The 18,104-nt window shown below is 40.3% G+C and overlaps 1 protein-coding gene across 1 annotated transcript in view; it reads left to right on the plus strand.

The window, feature by feature from the left end:
* LOC139638164 (ankyrin-2-like) overlaps positions 1 to 18,104 on the plus strand; it is a 99,873-nt gene that overhangs the window by 29,175 nt on the left and 52,594 nt on the right. The window contains exons 8-17 of the mRNA XM_071512204.1: positions 1,937 to 1,960; positions 3,688 to 3,786; positions 5,853 to 5,951; positions 8,877 to 8,975; positions 9,873 to 10,070; positions 10,751 to 10,849; positions 12,561 to 12,659; positions 12,929 to 13,027; positions 14,160 to 14,357; positions 17,386 to 17,484. Of these exons, the coding sequence (XP_071368305.1) occupies positions 1,937 to 1,960; positions 3,688 to 3,786; positions 5,853 to 5,951; positions 8,877 to 8,975; positions 9,873 to 10,070; positions 10,751 to 10,849; positions 12,561 to 12,659; positions 12,929 to 13,027; positions 14,160 to 14,357; positions 17,386 to 17,484 (1,113 nt within the window). The remainder of the gene's footprint in view (positions 1 to 1,936; positions 1,961 to 3,687; positions 3,787 to 5,852; positions 5,952 to 8,876; positions 8,976 to 9,872; positions 10,071 to 10,750; positions 10,850 to 12,560; positions 12,660 to 12,928; positions 13,028 to 14,159; positions 14,358 to 17,385; positions 17,485 to 18,104) is intronic.

Below are 18,104 nucleotides of genomic sequence, written 5' to 3' on the forward strand. Positions count from 1 at the left end.
TGGCAATGACATTTCTACCAGTGCCGAAGATGTTTCTACCTATGGTGATGACATTTCTAGCAGCGTTGAGGATGTTTCTACCTGCGGCGATGACTTTTCTAGCAGCGTTAAGGATGTTTTTACCTGCGGTGATGATGGTTCTACCCACAGCAATGATGTTTCTACCCATGGCGATGACGCTTCTACCTGCGGTAATGATTTTTCTACCCGCTGCGATGACGTTTCTACCTGTAGTGATGATGTTTCGACACATGGTCATGACGTTTCTACCCTGTTGGCGGATACTTTCTCGCTACTGCGAACACACTCAACGGGTTGCATTTCCACCTGGCTGACTCGATCACATTCCTATCACAATGCGTGATGTGCGCATTTACACCTTGCATTAACATGAGTTTTTCCTTATCCAAATAAGATACCCAGATACAGATCACATTTTAATATCAGGTGTAAATGGAGTCAAAGTGTCCTCTAGTTGCATATGATGTAGGTTATGAAAGATGATCACTGACTTGTCTTGATTTTACTCTTCCCATGAAACTATATCTTTGGTGTGTCAGTAGTTGTGTTTCCATCCGTTTGTCTATGCATCTATCTCTCTCTCTCTTTCTCTCTCCCATTCAGTGTCTATGTGCCTGCCACGTCTCCCTTGGTCCTGCCACTAACTGGGTCTCTCCCTCTCTTTCTCTTTCTTTAACTGCTTCCTCTCACACACTTCCCCCATCATTCCCCTACCTCGCTCCACCGGTGTCTAAGTGTAGCACTGTCCTCTGCATGGAGTGTGCCACTGTCTGCAGGTTGTATGGTGGTGATATCGAGGGCTGCATGCAACCAGCGGGGGGGATTTTGTATTTAACATTGCTTTTTGACAATGGGCAGGGGATGGGAGGGGTTAAAGTGTCAATCCGGTATTGGGGGAATGTACAACAAGAAACCTGACTTCTGCTGTGGTAGTTACAACCAGTCTATAGGCTAACAGAAGCACAAAACACCCTGTTGATGTTGGAACATTTGGTTGTGACTGTTTCTCCGATACCGGATAATGGCTTTAAGAGACGTGGCTAGAGTGAAGATGATGAAAATACACTTACAACCCCACTGGTACTACAGTAACAACCATTTACTGCATTAAATTGTTGATGCACCAGCCCTCCTGAATGTTAAGTGTTGCTCCTACAGTAATTACATCTTGACAACACGCCGCCAATAATGTATGTTGTTATATAACAGAATACAGTGTAGGCTACTCAGGGTATGCAGGCATGAAATGGAATGGCGTTTCTGGTTCAGCTGCTGTGATGCAGTCCTCCTCAATATGACTCATAGGGAAGACCCAGAGGAGAACAGCTATAAACGGCAACATGCACTAACACTCACATGCTCTTCTCACACACACATACAAACACATATTGACGTCACGCACAGCACACCATTCTCACAAATAGAAATTGGAAAGCAGTCCAGTGACAATTAACTTAAAGGGTCTGCTTAATACAATCTGTCATATCAGTCTGAATCACAGCATAGAAGAGTGTCCCATCCCTGCTAATTGAGATGCGGTAGATTCACCTTACTTCCCCAAATGAAATTCTAGTATTTGTAAGTGACAAATCAAAACTTAAACTTTCTCAGGAACAGGGTAATGAAGTACTTCAAACTTTCAAAAATTCAAACAGTTACCTCTCGCTGCCACTTGGGGCCGCCAAAGTGTGAAGTTTCTTAGTTGGGTAGCATGCTTCACCTCTGTGTAAAACCTTACATTGGGAGAACAACTTCAAAGAGAACTGAACCACCCCAGCCACGTCTCTTGCCAGTTTATCATCTGACTGTACAGCTCGCTCTTTGAGCTGCTGTGCATCCGACTGCAGTACCGCAACTCTGTGTAAAGCGAGCCTAACTGAGCTGATCTTTCCCTCCCTCATTCCCACTGCTTCAGATGATGGTCAATAGGACTACTGAGGTATACACACACACTCCTTTAACCACTCCACAGCTTCACTATACGGTCACATCCCTTTGTCTTTCTCCTTCCCTTCCCTCCACCACCTTTATTTCTTCGACATCCACAGCACAGCATGGTGTACATCAGGAGGAGTTATGAGTTTGGTTTATTTCACAGTTACCTGAGTTTCTGTTGGTTTGGTGTAATGAAGGGCCAACATGCACGGCTGACAGGAATGGCCAAGCTACTGCCGTGTTCACTGCACACAGTCTGGTTATGTTGGGTTTTTGGCTTTTGGTTTTGTTTCTCCATACTGTGTCTGTGTGCATTTTCATTCTTTTTTTTTCCCGGTTTCTATTGGTTTTTACAGCAGTTTGTCATTGTCACCGGCTCCGAAAGTGCCTTTTGTTTTATCATAACATCTGTAACTTTTATCCTAAAGCCATTTATAAATATCTCTATACTGCATCATGACTGAAATATACAGTATACTGATTTATTTTAAATGATTACATTTTCCTCCCTACTATAAGGTTTTGAATTGATAAATATTGTGCTGATGCATTTTTGTGGCAGCTATCAATTGATATTGTCTTAATCTGTGTTTGTAATTTGTCCATTTATGTTGTGTTGCATGATTTATAGAGATGCACTATGAACTAAATTGACAACAGTTTAAAACAGTATTGGTTAAATGACTGCAAATATTACAATCTGCTGGGTCTCAACAGTTTCTTTATCGATTCAAACGCATGCTTTGCTATAGAAGATCCGAAACAGCCGGCCTATAACTTTGTTTACTCATATTGGCATGGAAAGCTTATAAAGCTTATAAAAATAAATATGACCTGCTTGGCCACAGATTTGCTTTTTGAAGGAAAAATGCATTGAATAGCATGCTGCATCCAAGCTACCTTAATTTGCACCATTCAAAGCTTTTGACTGTGTAAATTTTTTAAACCATCACGTTAGTCACTGTATTCTTCACACTTTTGTAAACAATGTTTTCACATTAAATCGGACCATGACTTACAGAATGGCAAGGTAAGGCAAGAATTTCACAATTACTCCAATCTGCTCTGCAATTTCTAATTTTTCTCATATATTTCTCATTCCTAACATTATAACTTATATGACGTACAGTTAACATAGTGCACTTTGGTGTTGATCCAAAACGTACCGTCCTGGTTGTATGTGACTTTTTGATTTTACTATGATTTGGTGTTTGTTGTTGTAACTAATATTGTTTGTCCATTTTGATGTCAACCTTGATAACAATCTGTGTGTACTGTACGTCGTTTCATTTTGCTTTTGCTTTTGTTTTTTTTTTCATTTCAAATTGGTTTCCTATACCAAGAAAGTCTTTCTTATTTTTCTGTATGATTGTTAACCTGCATGCGAGTGACATGTGTTTGAGTGTGTTTTGGGGTGTGTGTGTATGGGTGCTGTATATCCTGAGTTGCATATTTTCTGAATTTGAAGAGTTATTTTTTCTATTTATTTTATTATTATTATTATTTTTTTATTTCAGTGACGTTTTCATTTCCTTTGCCCTCGGTTTACTTTTTGTTCACCTGTGATGCTTGATGCGACTGCTGCATGCTGGGAGGATGAAAGGTCAAGGGGCAGGGGTCAAAGGTCATGGACGTGAGGAATGGGCTGATGTCTGACCTGTCTCTCGCTCTCTCTCCCCTCCTCTTTCTTTCTCTCTCTCTATCTCTGCCTCTTTCCTTCCTGTCTTCCAGAGTGGATTCACCCCCCTGCATATCGCTGCCCACTATGGGAATGTGAATGTGGCCACACTCCTGCTGAACCGTGGGGCGGCAGTAGACTTCACAGCAAGGGTAGGGTACCACACACATACTAAATACATAGTAGTTAGGGTTTGACCGAGATGGGTTTTTAAGGTCGATGCTGATGTTTTTGGATTGAAGCTGCAGAAAGCTGATATTTTATGCAGTATTCAGTATCTTTAAATTGAACCAGTCTCAAGCCAAACAATTCCAAATTATTACAAATATTCAGTGTTTCGCTCTGAGCCTTATTCTTGTCAGGATGGAAAAGCCTCTGAAACACTATTTAGACCATCATGGGACACTAAAACTCTCCAGTGAAAACCAGAATAACAATAATAACAGCCGCAACAACAACAACAACAACAGCATCACAAAAAATAAATTCCTCATTGAATCAGTTCAGGTTAAGTTCTTCCCATAGACAACCAGTGTAGTATCGATCAGTTCTATAATAAATATGTAATCAATCAAACTGCATCATATCAGAGGTGAAAATCACTGACTAGACCAGACATGATTTTTAATTGAAGGCCAAAATCGGCCCCAAATATATCGGTTTAACCCACTATAAATCTATTAGCAATGCCCTTTCAAATCACACAGTCAGCAAAACAGTAGCTCTGCATCAGAATGACTTAGCTCTTAGCACCCCCCCCCCCCCAAATCCCCTCCAACCCCCCACCCAGCATCCCTTTCTCCCGAGCCTCTCGTCGATGTGTGTGGCCTCCGCCGATCCCACTCCAAGATGCACAACCACTCAGACACAACAAAGACACACTTCAAGTGGGCCCTCGTCTTTTCACGGTTCAAGACACAACCCAAGGAGCGACACAATGGGTTTTCACCGAGGCGAAAGGCTCTGAAAAAGGCCAAATTCCAAACAACTTAGATTCAAGTCTGGGTAACACCCCCCCACCCCCCCAAACAACACTCCCCAGCCAACTCAGCAGGCGAAGCTCAGGCCCTAAACCTTACCTTTCATTTAAAGTGAAGGAACAAATCAAAGAGCAATTGTTATTTCTGCCTGGTCAGACCTATTCAGACGTGAATTCTGTCTCCGTCATCAACCCCTGCAGGGTTTTTTTTGCACTTCGCCAAAGGAAACAGAGTCAGTGGTGAGGAGGAGGATAATGGTATTGAGACTTTAAACTGCATGTGGTTGAAAATGTTGGAGAGATTACACTCATCCTCATTGTGGCGTGTCATCCTCCAGTTTGAGGAATAAACTGAAAAAAACTCAAAGTAGGGCCGCACACAATTCTTGCTCCAACAAAATTTTTATTGCGGCAAACGACATTTCAACGAAATGTCCAGTGAGGAAATCTCACTTCAATGAAATGTTGTTTGCCACAATGTACATTTTGCTGGAATAAGACTACTGTGAAGACTCCTAAATCAGTGGTTCTCAACGTGGGGTCCGGGGACCACCAGGGGTCCTTGAAGGGGTTCCCGGGGGTCCCCAGCAAATTGATGAATTGATAAACGTCACAATTATTTAATTTAAAAGAATTATAGAATGTAGAAGAATGACTATTTTGATCATAGTTTCTCTGTTATCTCTCTACCTACAATACAGATAGTCATGGAATTCTGGACAAAATCATATCTAGCAATAAAAATATTCTCAGATTTGGGTCTAAAAGACATAGAGAGACGAGAAACTCATTAAATACTAAATTAGGGGTCCTTGATATGAAAAAGATTTAGAATCACTGTCCTAAATGAACCTAAAATCATCTTTGACCTAATGTACTACTGTACTCTACCTCTTGTTTTTTCTGTTTGTCCCCCTATGATGAATACAACGGTTTTCCTTCATCTTTTTTTACGTTGGGCAAAGCTCGGATTATCATTGGTTGATTGCCTGAAGAAAATGAATAAATAAACCTTGTTCAAGATGTACGAATGGTGGCTGAATGCCAAAGAGGGCAATGGCGGTATTGGCTGTTTGTCAGCAGTATATTAGCATAGATTTAATTTGAATATCAGTTCCCTTTCCTAACACAAATGCGCCAGATTCTTCATGAATACTCTGATGAAATGCTCTGTTTGATTGAACTGTATTTATTCATTGTACACTGCATTTAACTAACTCTGTTTTGTCCTTCCTGCAGAATGGGATCACGCCCCTTCATGTGGCCTCCAAGCGTGGCAACACTAACATGGTTCGCCTGCTACTGGACCGCGGCTCTCAGATTGATGCTAAAACCAGGGTGAGTACTATGTGTGTGTGGGTGTGTCAAGGTTATCTTCATAAGCTGAAAATAAAACTAAAACCTTAATATTTTTTTCTTGAATTTGGAGCTCCTTGTCTTCACTGACTCTCTCATTCAGTCAGATGAAGGTAAAGGTGTCTTATTTCTGGACTGTAGATGAACGTCCCAATTTAAGGGAATTCAATGTAAAGCAAGCAAGGTAATCATAGACTATGTAGTATGCAGTATACTCAGTTTTCCCCAAATATGTGTGAGTCTTTAAGTGAATATATAGCTCGTTCACCACCAGACAGGGTACTTGTTGGCCCAGGAAGGTCACTGTTTTGTTGCCTTGCTTTGTCCTTGCCCATAGCTTCTGTATCATGCCATCACTATGCATCCCTCTATTCAGCTTTATATCCAGAAAATCAGTTGGAGAATCAGGTTCAGATTGATACAGGTTTTTGAAGGCCTGTACCGATTTTAGATTGAAGCTGCCCATAGCCAATTGTGTGCCTATTGTTAATATCTTTAAAGGAAGGGTATCCAGAGAGTCGCATTTTCCTACATATTTTAATATTCTGAGATGTACAGAATGTGAAGAAAAACTCAAATGTGCAGTCATTACCATTTTGCCATAGTTGCTAACCGGAGAAGTGGGTGGCTGGCTATACTAGGTGTGGGGTGGAGTTAAGGAAGGGGGAGCCCCAGTAGCCAGCCAATTGGAGGTCAGCTAGAGAAGGGGGAGGACCCCCAGTATGGCAAGCCAATTGGTGGCCAGCTAGAGAAGGGGGTGGACCCCCAATATAGCCAGCCAATCAGAGTGGAGTTGGCGAAGGGGATGGAGCCCCAGCAGCCAGCCAATTGAAGTGGAGCTAGAGAAGCAGGTGAAGCCCCAGTATAGCCAGCCAATTGAAGTGGAGCTAGAGAAGGAGGTGGAGCCCCAGTTCAGCCAACCAATCAGAGTGCCAATTCCCCAAAACAGCCTTTACAGTTACAAGTGCTGCAATATAAATTACTACAAATATTAATGAAAAAAAACAAAACTTTACAAATGTTTGTGCCAAAAAAAATTACATGATTTAGCATTACCGTAGACCATCATGGGACACTAAAACTCTCCAATGAAAGGCAGGGTGAGGCAGGTTTCACTGCAGGTTTTACAGACTGTTGACAGCTGATATTAGCTCTAATACACTCAACAAATGTCCAACTCATTATTATCATCGCCATCACTGACACCGGACGCAAGCATCAGCCAGTTGTTGCTTTCAGTTGAGCTGGGTCACAGTGGGACAGCAGATTCAACTCAGTATCACTGTCACCGGCGCATCAGATTTCCTGACCTCTGGCTGTCATGTTAGCGGTTAGCGGTGCCAGCTAGAGTAGGCCATTCCAGGACATTAGCGTTATTAGCTATCTTTAACGCTAACCCACTGTCATCCAAACAACATCCAGCCAGAGTTAGTCATTAGCTATGTTTACATGCAGGGAGTAAGCCGGCTATTGGCCATACTCTGGGTAAGGTCTTTTTCAGGTTAAGCTGTTTACATGAACCTTTGATACCCTATAATTGAGTCCCGCTGCTGCCATGAATAAACCAGTTAACAGAATACCCCCACCATCCCTCTTTAACTGAGCAATAGGTTACTTCTAAATGTTAATCTGTTATGTTTTTCGCTGACATCAAAATATACCGAGTTGTGCGAGTCTGAGTTTGCGCAGATGATGACAACCAAAAAGGAAAGTAGTAAGATGTTTCCATGCCACAGTAACTTTAATATGGGAATCATGCCTCATTCACGTTATATTAGATTCGGACTTGACACATTTTTTTTTATGTCAGACTCCTAGTGTTAATAACAAGTAGGATATGTGGGATTTTATTGGTAGCGAATCCACCAATGTCAACAGTCTAATGTAATAAAAAATAAAAATGCTAATGCTATAAACTCTACCTACACATGGATTGCCATTTGTAGGTAGAGTTTATAGCATTAGCATTAGCATTTTTATCTGCTGCAGTTTGTTTATGCTTGATTTTAGATTCATGAATAAAAATGATTTGGGGAATGATTTTGGATCTTGATTTGGGCATCCCAACGAATAAAATAGATAGAGTAGATACGCCTCCAAGTTGTAACAAGTGATTCCATTATTCCACTTTCTCCAATATGACCTGAACGCAGCATAATGCAACTAGCCAGTGACATCAATGTAGCAGTGTTGTACTATCTTTAGCCTCCAGCTAGGTTAGTGTAAGTGCATTAGTGTAGTTCATGATATGCTGCTCAATAAATAGAGAGAATTATCACATACTCTCAAAAGTATGAGTCCATCAGTACTTGACCACATTCGAAAATTCCAATAACAAATACTCAACAAACCATGCAAAGAATCCGTATACTGCTTAATAATGGAACATAAGATCATTCTTTTCATTGTTTTCTTTAATGATCCATGACACTCTTCAAAGTGACAAGTGCTGTACAAAGTCTGTGTCAAACATTTCAATCACATCTTCCTCAATGACACAAATTAGTAAGTCTACCCAATATACACTATATGTATAGAGGCTCTGCCTAATCACATATGTAGACAACTTGTTATTGAGAGAGGAATGCAAATGGATAGATTTTTTGAAAACATTACACCCCCAGGCCATTTTTCCCTATTATTGAGCAGTGTGTGGATTCTTTGCATGGCTCATTGTGTAGTTCATAATAGAAATTCAGACCGGCCAGCTTGTGGCTTGTAATGCAGTCTAATCAGTATCTGTAGCATCTCTCTGGCAGATTTAATAATGACAGCGTAAGCGCCGTTGTGTTTTGACTCTGGGATAACACAACATTATGACGACAGCCACGGCCATAACGTGTGTGTGTGGTATGTGTGTGTGGTATGCATAATGACCATGTTACTGTATGTGTGTGTGCTCTGCAGGACGGCCTCACCCCCCTCCACTGTGCGGCTCGGAGTGGACATGATGCAGCTGTGGAGCTGCTGCTGGAGAGAGGAGCGCCCATGCTGGCCAGGACCAAGGTGCTTCACTGCCTGTGTTTCTATGTCCTATACACCAGTGGTTCTCAACGTGGGGTCCGGGGACCATCAGGGGTCCTTGAGGGGGTTCCAGGGGGTCCCCAGCAAATCATTATTTCATTTACAAGAAGTGAACACCATTAGAGAATGTAGAAGAATAACTGTTTTGATCATAGTTTCTCTGTTATCTCTCTACCTACAATACAGATAGTCATGGAGTTCTGGACAAAATCATATCTAACAATAAAAATATTCTCAGATTTGGGTCCAAGAGACAAAATCTCATCAAATGGGGGTCCGTGGCCCTAATGTGGACTAAATTAGGGGTCCTTGATATGAAAAAGATTGAGAATCACTGCTATACACACATACACATTTACATGCACACACACACACAGACAACACAGCACATCCAGGGAAAGTCAACTGAGCTCCACGCTCTTTTACTAGTGACCTTTCAGCCACAATTCCAATTTATCTAACCTCTTAAGAAAAGGGGTTCTTGTATATACAGTAGCACCAGACCATATTGTAGCGTCAGGGTTCCTACGCAGGTCTGGAAAGTCTGCAAAAGTATTAAAAATGAATTTGATCATTTCCAGGTCTTGAATAGTTTGGGAATTTGAAAAAATGTCTGGAAAAGTATGGAAAATGTTGTGGTTCTGCGCTTTGTGCACCTTGCGGCCGTTCCCCATTTATTTTAGTGTAAAAAAAGCCGGTGGCAGTTTTGAAAAAAAATGCTACGTGGGAACCCTTTATGGTGCTGTAAAGAAACATTTAAGAACGTATCGAATTCTCCAAATCAGCAGTTTTGAAAAAAAAACTTTTTACAACAAGCCTCTTTCATTAAAAAACAAAAAAAAATGGTCCCCATCTAATCGACCTCCTCTCCCTCCTCAGAATGGCCTGTCTCCTCTCCACATGGCGGCGCAGGGCGACCACGTCGAGTGCGTCAAACACCTTCTGCAGCACAAGGCGCCTGTTGATGATGTCACGCTGGACTACCTGACGGCGCTGCATGTGGCGGCGCACTGCGGTCACTACCGAGTCACCAAGCTGCTGCTGGACAAGAGGGCCAACCCCAATGCTAGGGCACTGGTACGATATATATTATGCGAAGAGGAGGAGCAAATTGATAAGATACAGCAAATGAATATAGAATGTAAATAAGAAAATAGCAAAATGGGTGGTATTTATGAGGGTTGTGCAAATGTAACAGCAGAACATTCTGAGACCAAGTACAAATAACTGAAAAATATGTATGACCTATAAAGTTAAGAGAATTTATGAAAATTTCAAGATATATTCAATATATAACAAATTAGACCAATATGATAATATGAAGAAAACAATTATGAGAATTGTTGAATTTGTGAAAGTTGTACTGTATGATGGAAACATTTGACAAATTTTCAAAGCACTTCTGCACTAGAGCACTATGCACTTTTTTTGTTCAGAATATATTGCATGGAAAGGAGTGTAAGGCTTACATCTTCATTTAGCTTAATGTATCTTAATCTTGTAAATTTACTGGAACACGTTGAAGTCAGACTGTTTTATGAGTTAAAAATCATTTCAGACTGTTCATACTAGTTACTGTAATGTATTAGTATCTATTATATGTATTAGTATATAATAGCACTATATATATTTACCACTACTGGGGTGAGTGTTGTCAAAATGCGTGATTGATTCTGGCTGTGTAGACACAGCAGGCCCTGAAGGTAAGGTGAACATTTACCTGTATAATATAGCTTGTGTCCATGTTTCCCCTGCAGAATGGCTTCACCCCGCTGCACATAGCCTGCAAGAAGAACAGAGTGAAGGTGATGGAGCTGCTGGTCAAATATGGAGCCTCTATCCAGGCCATCACAGAGGTACTTCATAGACCTGAGTCAAAAAGAGGTTGCAAAAAACATGTTTTATAATGTCTTTTCACCTGCTTGTTGTAGCAGATGGGTCAGGGTCTGGCTGGTATCATACATGTCTTGGGTTTGCCACAGAGTAGTACTAGAAAAGAGAACTAGAAGACACACGTTGGCACACTTTTCTGTCACTGCCAACTTACCTGACACTATCTGATCTGTCCTGATTTATCTAGTCTAGTCCTACGGAAGAGGATTAGGACCACATGTGAAAAATTGATTTGAGTTCTGACATTAAACTCAGAATTCTGACTTTAAACTCAGAACTCAAATACATTTTTCACATGTGGTCCTAATCCTGTAAACACACACTCATTGATATCAAATTTCATGTTTACCTTTTCAAATATGTATAATGTCATGTCACTTGCCTGTTGGCCAGAAACCTAACAAATTTTGTTCTACATTAGCCTCTACATTAGCCGTTTTAACCAACTAAAGTCACCTAATGCTAGCATTAGCTAGCAGACACAGCTAACGTAAACAATTTTGGGTAACAATTTACAATAAGGGTCACTAAGTTAAGGGTTAGTTAATGCTTAATAAGGGTTAGTTAATGCTTAATTAGCATTAACTAACCCTTAATTAACAGTTAACTACGGTATTCATTTATACATTATTTAATAGTTTATAAAGATGACTATTAAATAATGTATAAATTAATACCTTAAACACCCTTGAACACCATTAGTAAATGATTACCAGACACATTAGTTAACTGTTAATTAAGGGTTAGTTAATTAATGCTTAATAAGCATTAACTAACCCTTAATTAATGTACCCTTATTGTAAAGTGTTACACAATTTTGTCAAAAAAAGCACCACTAAGGATATGAACTATAATGTTAGCGTATTAGTAAGACTAAAGATAAATGTTGTTAATCTGACAGTTAATAAGAATTAGACCTAGTTGGTTCAGAGATAAATAATATAGCATTAGCAACATGAAGTAACTAACTGCTAACTTTTGCTGCTAATATGAATCATCATGGATGTTCATTCAATCAAGCTGCTGTAACCTTTGATTTGGAGCCTTTGCAGCTCTGCTCACCTCAATGATATCAAAAGTTATTTTAGGTGTATAGTCTAAAAGTTTTGTCCAAACACCAGTTGAGTTAGCCTCTGTTTCCATCTGCTTTGCTGTCTTCTGGATGGGGTATAGTGTTGCCAATTCTCTTCCAAGGAAAGTAGCTCATGGCTGCTCAAAAATTGCTAGTAGTTGCCAGATGACATCATATGCTAATTTCCATAGCAATATATTTCCTACAGGAGGGAAAGGGCTACGCTGTGTATAGGAACCGCTGTGATCATCAGAACACTTTGGATTAGACAAGCAATTAGTGCAAATCTACAGGCATTGGCATCAGCTGTATCGATTTGTTGCCAAATGCTTTGGGAATCAACACATTAACAATGTTCCCCAAGGTTGGAAAAAATAGCTACATTTGTCGCTAGTCACTTTTGACTAATGAGATCATCAGGGGCCGAGGCTGTGAAAAGTCACTAAATCCTGTATGAGCTTCTACTTTATACTTCTACTTGTATGAGCAACAATCTCATGCCTGATATGACTGACACTTTGTCTTTCACTGTCTCTCTTTTCTTTTTTTCCCCCCTGAATTTTATCCAATTCTCATCCTACTCTTCTTCTTCCTCTGCCCAGTCCGGTTTGACTCCCATCCATGTAGCGGCCTTCATGGGTCACCTCAACATCGTCCTGCTGCTGCTGCAGAACGGAGCCTCGCCTGATGTCAGCAACATTGTGAGTGATGGGGAGCACACTGATCAGACTGTGAAAGAGAGTGCATTATCATTTGGGTTTATGCTGACTTATTGGTTTATAAGGTGTTGGGTTTGACAGTGATTAACAGTGTTGGGTGGTGTCATGTTACAGCAGTTTCATTACTTTTCCCAGTATCAAGTTGTTGTTACCTTTGTTATCACCTTCTCTAAATATCAGATTGGAGGTGAATCATGTAAAAAAAGTCTTTGTCCTCTCAGCTCATATCATGCTTTATGTTGTGTGTGTAGCGTGGGGAAACAGCGTTACACATGGCAGCCAGGGCAGGTCAGGTGGAGGTGGTGAGGTGTCTGCTGAGGAACGGGGCAATGGTGGATGCCAGGGCACGGGTGAGACTACACACACACACACACACACACACACACACACACACACACAATTACATGTCCAAATACTGCTACAGTTTGGTCCAACTATTAACCAAAGAGGTCCTAAACTTTACTAAAGGGAAGCTAAGAAGTGACCAAAAACAACATCTAGAGGGTCTTTAAAATGAGAATTACTTCCATGATGTATGATTGAAAAAAATATGAATAACAGGAGGATGTGCAAAATAAGAGCATACTGACACAAAGACAAATTCATGCGAATACTGTATGCACGATAAGAAAATATCCCTCTAAAAGAAATATTTGCAGTATGAAATATGTGGAAATTTTAAAAATCAAGATATATGCAATATATAACAAATGCGGAAGATTCTGAAAATTTGAAGAAAAAAAAAGTGAATTTACAGGTTATATACATGATGTGCAAAATGTGCATGTTATTCACATTAGCAGGTCTGCAGAAGGTCATACATACTGTATGTACACAAAGTGCCTAGGCATGTAGATGTGTGTTGTAAAAAAAAAAGTGCAGGGCATCTGCAAGCCCCTAAAAAGTCTGGAAAAAGTCTGCAATTATTTAAATTTAAGACCTTGAAAAGTATTAAAATGTCTTAAATACAGTAAATAGAGATCTTATTTTTTTCACCATGTAATGACAGGTTTAGCTTTAATTAAGTCTCATTTTGATACTAGAAAATTAGACAGTGATATTGACAGATTCTTTACATTCAGTGATATCTAGTCGATGCAGATTTGGAAAGTAAGAAGTGTTGTTTTTTTTTTCTTATGCTGTATTACATTACTGAAACTTCCATTTGGTCACAGTAAGTTGGACCCATATGCATATCCACTCTTAGATTAATACAGGATAGGATGAGAACAAAACGACAAACATGTTGGACATCATTTTCGGAAGCGTTTCATTTCCTGGTGCCCTTTCATTAGTCGTGTTCAATCAGAAATAAACTGTTTTCCCAGCTTTTTTTAAATTTTATTTTGGTTGTTAAATTGGTCTTAAATCCAATACCAGGTAGCTTTGAAAGGTCATAAGAAGTCTTATCTTTCTGAAACCCGCGGACAGCCTGAAGTGTGTCATGCTATATTAATCTCTCGTCCGCCCTGTCCTCCCCAGGAGGACCAGACTCCCCTCCACATCGCGTCTCGCCTGGGGAAGACGGAGATCGTCCAGCTGCTGCTGCAGCACATGGCCCATCCTGACGCCGCCACCACCAACGGCTACACGCCCCTCCACATCTCAGCCAGGGAGGGGCAGGTGGAGACGGCCTCCGTCCTGCTGGAGGCCGGAGCTTCACACTCGCTGGCCACCAAGGTGGGTGGAGGAGGGAGAACAGGCTCAGATGTGTACATTAGGGCAGTGGTTCTCAACCTTTTTCATATCAAGGACCCCTAATTTAGTCCACATTAGGGCCACGGACCCCCATTTGATGAGATTTTGTCTCTCGGACCCAAATCTGAGAATATTTTTATTGTCAGATATGATTTTGTCCAGAATTCCATGACTATCTGTATTGTAGGTAGAGAGATAACAGTGAAACTATGATCAAAATAGTCATTCTAAAATGACAAAATAATGAAGTTTATCAATTCATCAATTTGCTTGGGACCCCCTGGAATGCCCTCAAGGACCCCTGGTGGTCCCCAGACCCCACGTTGAGAACCACTGCATTAGGGTTCATCTAATATGCGTTTTTAAAGGCCGATTCCAATGCCGATATTTCTGGATTGAACCTCCTAATAGCTGTTATTCAGCTCCAGAAAAGCCTCTGAAACAGCATTCAGACCATCATGGAACATTAAAACTCTCAACTGAAACATAATAATAATAATATTAATAAGAAGAAGACATGTTCGTGCATACTGGTGCGGAATCACATCGAAATGTCTCATTAGAATCAATTCAGGTGAAGTTCTTCCCATAGACAACCAGTGTAGTATTGATCAATTCTACAATAAATATGTAATCAATCAATCTGCATCATATCAGAGGTGGAACACACTGACCGGACGTGATCTGATTTTTAATAAAAAATCAATATTGGCAAACCTAACCCTAGTGTACACTGATGTTAGCTTACACACATAAATGCAAGCACGTAAACTACATTTTAGACCTTTAGACTGTACAAAGAATTTTGGAAGGCATGTACATATCATATTTGTACAGATCATATTTGAAATACAACTAGAAGGCTTATGAAGAGCACAAACCTCCACCAACACTGACCGATTCTCCAACTTGCTGTTACATCCATCTAAATTGATTTCTCGACCCTGCAAACATCCTCTTAGGATTTGGAATCAAGTCTGTATCTCTGTTAGTTTCCTAGAATGAAATGGCGAAGTTACAGCAGAAATCCCAGATCGGATCACCACCAAAACAAATCTGATTCCAGTCCCTGTAACTTTAGCTAGGAATGATGGACTCTTCACTCTTCTTCTCTGGTGTTTATACCAGTTAAGAACACATGAAGAAATAGCTGAACATGAGCATCAGTCCAGCTAGGCTTTCCAAGCAGGGGGAACTTCTTGCAGATCAGATGTCAACACCTACCTCCTTCTACCCATAATCCCTTGTGTTTTGGGGTTGTTTCCTATACTTGATTTAGATTACGTTCTCACTCCTAACGAACCACACCGCGGTTCTCTTGTTAGGGGACTGATATTCGTATTTTCAGGCGTCTTTGCCGTTATTTGACGCCACCGGGGTTCAAATGGCACCGTTTTCACCTAGACAAAGTGAACTAAAGGAGTAAATGCTCCAGAGTTTGAATGAACCGCTCAGAACATGCTGGGTGCAAACGAGCCCTTAGATTCGATTGGATGAAACTGATCCCTGTGGGGAAATTGGGTCGTCGCAGCAGCAGAGAATAGGATATACAGTAGAAAAGAATAAAACAAATACGGAGTGCTGAGAATAATAAAAAGTAATTACAACAAATAATTTGGTAACACTTTACAATAAGGGTACACTAAGTTGAGGGTTAATGCTTAATAAGGGTTAGTTAATGCTTATTAAGCATAACAGTTAACTAATGTTAACTAATGTTAACTAATTAAGTTAACTAATGTGTAATTTACTAATGGTGTTCATGTCAACTAAGGTATTAATTTATACATTATTTAATAGTTTATAAAGATGACTATTAAATAATGTATAAATGAATACCTTAGTTAACATTAACACCATTAGTAAATGATTACCAGACACATTAGTTAACTGTTAATTAAGGGTTAGTTAATGCTTATTAAGCATTAACTAACCCTTAACTTAGTGTACCCTTATTGTAAAGTGTTACCCACAATACAGCAAATTCACAAATAGAGATAAAGATTAGCAGGCTATCAGATTTCTGGACATTATTAGCACTCAGAACCTTTCAAATGATAGAAGAGCTTCCAGTATCTACTGTTGGCCCCTCTCCGTTTGACCTAGTTTTGATGAATGATTGATGAGCCTGTTTAAAGCCGCCGGTTTTCCGTCTGAATTGTGCACGAAGCCCCGAGTGTCGTCTAGCGATTTATCATCATCGCCATAGAGCCGCTGATGACCGGAGGAGGCTGCGGACGCCCGGCTTCACTCACTCTGCATCCACACTGGGATATTAGTGCTGTAATGATGCAGCGTTTGTCAAGGTTAGGTGGTTTTGCTTCCTCTCCCTCTCTCTCTCCCTCTCTCTCTCGCTGTCTCTCTCTCTCTCTCTCATCTCTCCGGGGAGGACGGGTGTGGCTGTGGCAGTAGAGCAACCAAACCAGGGAAAGTTGTTGTTTTAAGGCAGTAAATAACACAATTGCAACCGTATAGACATTTCTCTCCATCACCCTCGCATCACCTTATAGCCAATCTATCCATCCAAATGCGTCTACAACAATCCTCATCCTTTTGCTATATAGAAAACTGTTTTTCAGTCTAAAAAACCTTCTCCCTCCCCTTCATTCCTCTCTTTCACACCTTTTTTTTTCTCCTTTATACCTATTACATCAGGTAGAATTCGGGGTTTGACAAACAAAGGATTGGAGTTGGGCTGGGTCACAAACACACTGGTCATGTGATTGCTGTGAGCCCAGGTCTAGTGGAGGATTTGAAAATGGTTCAAGTGCACCCTCTGCTGGGTCTAGTGCGAAATGGAGTGAGAGCTCTTTATTTTGAGGTTTTGGAGTTTTGGAGCCAAATTTGAGAAATTTGATGAGGTCTGATATGGAGTTTTATCCTTTATAAATGTCCTATATTCATCATCTTTAAATAATTTTGAGATTGTGGCTACTTGATTGTATATGCAAGGAAAATACTATATAATTTGTTTCTTAATCTCCATTACTGTTTTTGTTTCTCCCTACAGAAAGGTTTCACTCCCCTGCATGTGGCCTCCAAGTACGGAAGCCTGGATGTGGCCAAACTTCTGCTGCAGCGCCGGGCTCCATCTGATTCCGCTGGGAAGGTATGCATCACAAGTATAACCTCAAAAACTCAATAATTTTATGAGATAATATGTAAGAAGCACTTAAACAGTTCTTCAGACTTTTACCATGTGACAGTTATATTCAGTAATATACAGTACATTGTCTATAGACATTAGTAGGTTTGAGAGGAATTGTGATTATGAAGTGATAGAAATATGTTGAAGTCTGGTCTCTTATAGTTTTTGTCTTTTCGGTTACCTTTTTCATGCATGTAACTTTAAAAAGTCTGTGAATTTAAATAGTTGCTATTTTTTGTATTGAGGTTAAGTTGACTGCAAGAGCACCGGTAAGCCTAGTTTGATTCAAATCAGCTATTCCTTCATCTGGATTAACTATGGTTTATTCCAGAAAAAAAAAACATATAACCGATTCATTTTTACAACAAAACTCCTTTCTTTTTTTTTTGGATATGTTCTTCTTTTCGCCATAATAAGGACCCGCCCAGTGATCCTCCTCCTAGCTCTTGCTCTCTAATATAACTCTAATTCATCTTAACCTGCAGTATTATCCCCTTTTAACACGTCTCATCAAGTGTGTGTGTGTGTAGACTGGTGTTAACGGCCGCTTGCCGCGCTAACCCGCTGGTATTAATCCCTGT

Source organism: Centroberyx affinis, unplaced genomic scaffold (genome assembly GCF_046629955.1).
Source record: "Centroberyx affinis isolate AG114_WGS23_722 - 3 ecotype Tasmania unplaced genomic scaffold, CSIRO-AGI_Caff_v1 ptg006156l_1, whole genome shotgun sequence".
Lineage (NCBI taxonomy): Eukaryota > Metazoa > Chordata > Actinopteri > Beryciformes > Berycidae > Centroberyx > Centroberyx affinis.